Source organism: Buceros rhinoceros, unplaced genomic scaffold (assembly GCF_000710305.1).
Source record: "Buceros rhinoceros silvestris isolate BGI_N320 unplaced genomic scaffold, ASM71030v1 scaffold22731, whole genome shotgun sequence".
Taxonomy (NCBI): Eukaryota; Metazoa; Chordata; class Aves; order Bucerotiformes; family Bucerotidae; genus Buceros; species Buceros rhinoceros.
Genome location: NW_010392821.1, coordinates 34,156 through 40,777, shown reverse-complemented (window position 1 = coordinate 40,777; position 6,622 = coordinate 34,156). Strand labels below are relative to the sequence as shown.

The 6,622-nt window shown below is 50.1% G+C and overlaps 1 protein-coding gene across 1 annotated transcript in view; it reads right to left on the bottom strand.

The window, feature by feature from the left end:
* Window positions 1-1,985: 1,985 nt before the first annotated feature.
* SYNRG (synergin, gamma) overlaps window positions 1,986-6,622 on the bottom strand; it is a 34,438-nt gene continuing 29,801 nt past the window's right edge. The window contains exons 20-23 of the mRNA XM_010144653.1: window positions 6,280-6,428; window positions 3,570-3,680; window positions 3,098-3,133; window positions 1,986-2,117 (exon numbers count right to left, since the gene is read on the bottom strand). Of these exons, the coding sequence (XP_010142955.1) occupies window positions 1,986-2,117; window positions 3,098-3,133; window positions 3,570-3,680; window positions 6,280-6,428 (428 nt within the window). The remainder of the gene's footprint in view (window positions 2,118-3,097; window positions 3,134-3,569; window positions 3,681-6,279; window positions 6,429-6,622) is intronic.

Genomic DNA, 6,622 nt, shown 5'->3' with positions numbered 1-6,622 from the left:
AGGCGTTGGCCTGAGGTCAGCCAGCGCTTGGGCGCTTCGGCAATTCAGGAGCTAAAGTGAGCGCTGGGTGCTGTGCCGAGCACCCCCGGCCCCCAGCCGGTACCTGCGCTGCTGGGGGACCTAATGACGCCCCCAATCCAGCTGCCTCTGTCACACCAGCGACAATCCCGCCAGCCTCTGTCACACCAGTGACAATCCAGCCGCCTCTGTCACACCAGTGACAATCCAGCCGCCTCTGTCACACCAGTGACAATCCAGCCGCCTCTGTCACACCAGTGACAATCCAGCCGCCTCTGTCACACCAGTGACAATCCAGCCGCCTCTGTCACACCAGTGACAATCCAGCCGCCTCTGTCACACCAGTGACAATCCAGCCGCCTCTGTCACACCAGTGACAATCCAGCCGCCTCTGTCACACCAGTGACAATCCAGCCGCCTCTGTCACACCAGTGACAATCCAGCCGCCTCTGTCACACCAGTGACAATCCAGCCGCCTCTGTCACACCAGTGACAATCCAGCTGCCTCTGTCACACCAGCGACAATCCCGCCAGCCTCTGTCACACCAGTGACAATCCAGCCGCCTCTTCACACCGGTGACAACCCAGCCAGCCTCTGTCACACCAGTGACAATCCAGCTGCCTCTGTCACACCAGCGACAATCCCGCCAGCCTCTGTCACACCAGTGACAATCCAGCCACCTCTGTCACACCGGTGACAATCTGCCGCTCCAGCAGCCTGCACTGCGACTGGAGGCACAAGCTGCGTATTTTGTGAACGGGCTAATTCGGGGCAGCAAGATTGATTTTCAGCTGTGTGAGAAAGGGGCCAGCCCCCGAGCACTCCCGTCAGCCACGGGTCTTGCATTTGCTGTAACTAATAGTTTAGTATAACTAAGCCTTTTTTTTTTTTTTTAATACAAAGCATCAATTTTCCTCATTGCAATTTCCATTTCAGCAAACAGCCACCAGTCAGCGTCAGCGACTTAGAGTGGAGGCGAGATTAACTTGGAGAAGCTGTTGGTACCTCTGGAGAGAAGGGGGATTTTCTAGAGATCTGAGGAACTCACGAATTCAGCAGCAGGCTGTACCCCATGGACACACACCCCGCTCTGTTCGCTGCCGAGCGTGGAGATGCTGCATCAGCAGCGGCCGATTTTCAGCAGCGATGCAGCCACGCAACCACCCAAGGTCAGGTGAGACGCGACAACCCATCCCTGTAGTTCGGGACGAGGCCAAGGAAGGAGCTGGTGTGTATTTACGACAAAGAAGAAAACCTGCAATCCTAAAGAATCCAGATACGACAGGGAGAATTTCAACCATTTTTCCAAGTCCTTTTCCCCCAGTACCAACCAGTTACCCCCAGGAACACTGCACAGTTTATGTTACAGCACAGTGGAAGTATTAATAGTCAGTGGCTCTCCACAGCCTCATTCCTTCTAAGTCAATAATTCATTCTGCCCTCCGAGTCGCAGTGACTCGTGCACTGTGTGCACTGTAACAGAAGAGCAGCAAATATTTAAAGAAAAACATCATGGTCCATATAGCAAAAACGTTAAAGAAAAGATGGGTTTGCAAAGACGCACTTCAAGCACTTAAGCGGTCCCTTCCATGCAGATCAGTCTGGCATTTCAGCTTTTCGTGGACTTCTCCAGGTACTGGCCTCTCTGAGATTAACACCCTTGGTTCGCGGAGTGGTTTGGTACCGACGAACCCTCTTTCATCTAGAGAAAGACTGAAATGCTGCGGGTTTTGCCACGCTACTTTTTTTCCTCTGGTTATTTCTGAAACACTGGCTGTTTCCAGTGAAATTCCTGACGAACAGTTAGCACACGGCAGGGGCTTTAACCCGTTAGGGTACAGAAATCAAACGGAAACATGTCAGACGGGAAGCGCGCCTCAAGCCTGTCCACTTACCCCACCCCACCCCATTTACCCCCGTGTCCTGCGTTACTCGACCCGATGCTCCGTCTTCAGCGCAACTCCTGTCAGAGCAGGTCTGGCAAAATGAGGCCAGGGGGCTTTGGCTCCACGCAGTTGATCCAGAAATTTGCGCAGCTTGCATGGTACTGGTGCCCTCCGTACGCCAGCTTGAAGTTGTCTGTTTCCGAATTAAAGGCCTAAAATAACACAAATCAAAACACGTGTGACAGTCTCATCTACTCCAGGACCTAGAAACGAGGGTGGAGAATGGACACAGCCCAGGTACCACCCTGGAATGACACAGCATGGCAGGGCCCCCTCACTCTGAACAGACCAACCCAGAAACAAATCATCCGTTTTAGTCTGCACAGTGTTTGCAGGGGGACAAAACCTCCGGCCCTCGAACCGGTGCCCTGACACAGCCGCCCGACCTGATGCCTGGCCGCTAACTCACCTCGGTTCCCACATCTGCTGCTACGGACCCCCACAACATCAAAGCCTGTCCCCGCAGCCAGCGGGCAGCTACTGCCTCTTTCACCGGCTCAAAACCTGGCTGTGCTTTAGGCAGGTGCAGTTCCTGACATGAGTGTTATTTCAGGAGGAATTCGATCCACTTTCTCCTGTTAATTGTATCGGCTTTACAATAGGAGCTTCTGAACAGAGCGCGTGAAGCCAGGACGAGCTTAAAACATCCTGATGTTTGTTGCTAGGAGATACTTCCCAATGCTTCACAGCTGCCTATTTGAAAAAAAAGATTCTAACCCTGCTCCCCCCACCTCCGATTTCCTGCCGAGATTTCTAAAAATGCCACTGCCTACTACATACAGCCAAAAGTCAATATTTGTGGCAACCCCCCTCCAGTTCCCCCTCTTCGGCAACAGACACGCAGGCAGCTACAAATTCAGAAACCACCGCGGTGAAGTTTTTACCACACGACAGAAGTAGCACAAAACCAGAGAGTGTTCACAAGATACAAGCATGCAGACAAGACAAAGGGGGGCTCTAGAGCGTGTTAGTTGATCAGATCAAGTGTTATTACGGTCACAAAAAATGACTAGAAGAGAAGGACTGATGATTGGTACAATTGAGAATGACAGCTGAATGCCGGTCAGCACTTCAGCCTTCCACACTCAACCGAGAATGGTTCTATAAAGAACATGTTTTTACAGATCCGTACTTTTCTAGGAAGCTCTTCCACAGGTTTCTCTTCATTCTGCAATAACGTTGAAACCAAAAAGTCAGCAAATCTGCCGATACAAGTGAAGGGGTTGGCATTACTCTGCGCATATCCTGGGATTCCCTCCCAGCTCTGCTAGGGGCAACAGTCCCCTCCTGGTGATCCTCAGAGATGCATTTCATAGAGAAAAGTCATTAAAAGTTTTTTAATTGTTAAAAAACACTTTTTAAGTCTTGGTATCCCAGTTTCTCCCCCGTTATGAACAATTTAACTCAGCCCTTTATCCACAGCTGTCGTGCCCAAAGCCCAGCAAACAGCGCATTGACCGAGTCCCATCTATAGGTCACGTTTTGCCTTGGCCACTTCTAGTTACAAATTACGGCCTTCTTTTTTTTTAAATACAACCACAGCCTAAATGAAAGTCCAAACTGTAAATTAAAAATCAGTTAAGAGTAGAGGCCACTACGCTTACTTTACTTCTGGAATCCACGTTTAAGAGGCAAACACCACAGGCGAGATCTTGGGCATTTTTAATTCCTGGCCGCAGCATACAAGAAGAGAAATCCAGGGAGTTTTCATCTGGCTAAGAAATGAGACAATAAAGTTTAGACATTTTCAGTGACTGGAAAAGTTTCAGACATCATGACAAAAACCTATCGGTCTGGTCACTCCGGAGAGCCGCGGTATGGCAGCGGGAACGGGGCAGGGATGACACGGTGCACTGTGTCACACACCGATTGAACCGGAGCCGTTAGGACGTGGGTGCAATCCTGCGCTGCCATCTCCATCAGCGCTCATTTGTAACACTCAAGCGCTCGAAAAAGGGTTCGACTACAAAGGAAAGAATTCCTAAATTCCACATTCCCACATCAAAAGGGGAAGAAACTTCAGAGGCAAGAGCCCAGGCGGCGGCTGCTCCGTTTCAGCTGCGGCGTATTCAGAGCTGGACGAAGATAAACGGTGGTTTGGAGCAACTGTTTGTGCAGCTGCAGGGGAAGGAGGCAATGCCAGCGCCACCTTTGCTCGTCAGCACGTGACACGGTGCCTGTGTCGGCATCTGTTGTCCCAAATTCCGTGTTATTGCCTGCTCAGCAAGGGGCGATCCTTTCTGAAGGTTTTTCGGAAGCTGGAACACGGCATGGCAGTACAAAATCGATGTTGAGGTGAACCAAACCACGGGAGAATTAAGGTCGCAGTGCAGACACAAACAGTGACGAGAAGCGCAAGAAGCTTAAGAAAAAGGTGTGATCCTAGAACACGTGTACTCCTAATCCACACGCCAGGGGTGCGGATCACGCTCCCCTCCTGAATGGCTGGAGAGTAATTGGAATCCTGAGAAAACCCAGCCTTTACTCTTGAAGTAGATCAATCAAATTAAAAAAGGCACTCCAACACTTGTGTACCAAAAGCACGAGTGGAGCAGATGAGAAGGTCATCCTGTAATTTGCAGTGAAAAACCACAAGGCTGTGCATAGAATTACCTTGTAACAAAATCCTTTAAAAGATTAAATTAACCTTTCCAAGCGCATGCCTCTGAGCTAGAATACTTCTCTCTGCTTAATTGCCACCTCTGCATCACTTGGGATCCGTGACTGCAGCACCAGGGGAGAAGGAACGGGTTCCACACCTTCGAGAGACCCGGGTGGAGAAGAGAGACAGAGAGGGAGGATCCGAGAGCTGCCTCTGGAGAAACTCCGGAGGCACTCAGTGTGCGTGATGAGAAGTCATTATCCACAGCTCCTTGTACATTCAAATTTATCTGGACCGCTGCAGCTTGGAGAACACGTGGCCAAGCTCTGCGCTTTAAGGAATCCCTGTGATCTTCCAAGGAAAAGCGTTTTAAGAACTAATTTTTAATCCACTTGCTTAAACCAGGAGAGGACCAGATAGCTTTTTCGATTGTTGCTATCAACACCACCAGAGTTCAAACAGCTGAGTCCCGGTCTATCAGCTTCATCTGCCAGGCAGCGGAATATTCGAAGCACAGATTTCACATTGTGACAGGCTTTGTGCCGCACAGGACATCGCCACAAACTCCCGCCTGCTGCCGCTGCCTGTGCTGGCGAGGCTTAAAGCGTGTAAAAGGAGCGTACAGAGGGACTGGTGGTTACAGTACCTGTTCTGCAGGGAACGACAGCGAAGGTGGCTGCTTCCAGCAGAAACCCAGTACTCTGGGCTTTACTTACGAACAAGCGGTGACTGGGGAACAAAAATCGTCAGTGGCCACAGTTACAGTGCAAGGAGGAAGCCACAAATTAAAATGTTCAGTGAAAGCATAACCAAGGTGATGATCTGTTTACTGATGCTCGATGTGATGTTCTGCTACCGAGCGTTAAAGGCTCCTCGGGTGTACGCTGAGTTACAGGGAATTGTTACACAAGACGGTGTCAAGCACCCATGGATGGATGAACCCCTAAAAACATGAGTTTTATCATGGTTAAAGAAGGTCATTTTGCACTTTGTATTCCCTGAAACACCTACACAAGAAAGTGTGAGAACTTTAACGGCGGGTGATTTTCCTGCCTCCTAACTGTGGGTGTTCTGCACCCAGCCCCAGCGTGTCCCTCTTCTCCTCTGCAGACCCTTCCCGTGCGGGGCTCCTTCTCTTCACAGCCCGACACTGTCTCTCCTTGGAACACTCACCTGTTTATGGAGCACGCTCGCAAGCTCCTACCAGACTGTCTCGGAGCAACTGAGCTCTTGCAGCAGCTCTATGCAGAGGAGGAAAAGCTACTTAGTCTGTAGCGGGAACCAGGACAAACTTGGGCCTTTCCAAAGGCAAAGAGAAAGGAAAACACTTTAGCTATTCCTGTGTTGCTACATCATGTGCTCCTGTGTTGTGGGCGTTCAGACTAAGTGCAGGGATGTTGCAAAGACATGTCCACGTTACTATGGCTTCAGAAAATGCCTTATTTTTACTTTACTGAATCTCCCTTATCAGAGCGGTCGGCAGACACTGAGGATATCACCTGAATCAGTCCAACCCTCGGGAAGGCAACATGACATTCACACATAAAGAGTGGTTTTCTTACAGAGAGCTTTAAACCGGATCGCACAAATAATCGCATTTCCACTTTGCAAGAGAGAAATGCAAACTGTGAAGTTAGGACACCCCGTGCAGCCACTTTACACACAATTATGACATTCCGTTGAGGAAAGACACGGCGTGTTTTCGGTCTTACCGTTAAAGCAGCAAGCGACATGAAGCTTATGAGGTTGTTCCACACCTTATCAATGTCCTTCAGTAGCTGCTGGAGTTTCTCACTACAAACAGCGGTTGCTTTGATACCCAGCTCCACTCTCTTGGTCACCCTGTAGACTTCCACAACCCCTGTTGATAGAAAACACAGCGGAGGGTTGCGGAGAATTCGCTGCGAGCGAGAATTCGCTGGTTCCTGAAACCGTCCCTCAGGAACAGCACAAACCAGGCACAGCACGAGGAATCGGGCACGGGCGGTGATGTCAAAGCAGTGGCGACATTCGATTAGCGCAAGAGTTGTTCATTATTTCAGAGCAGGCAAAGAT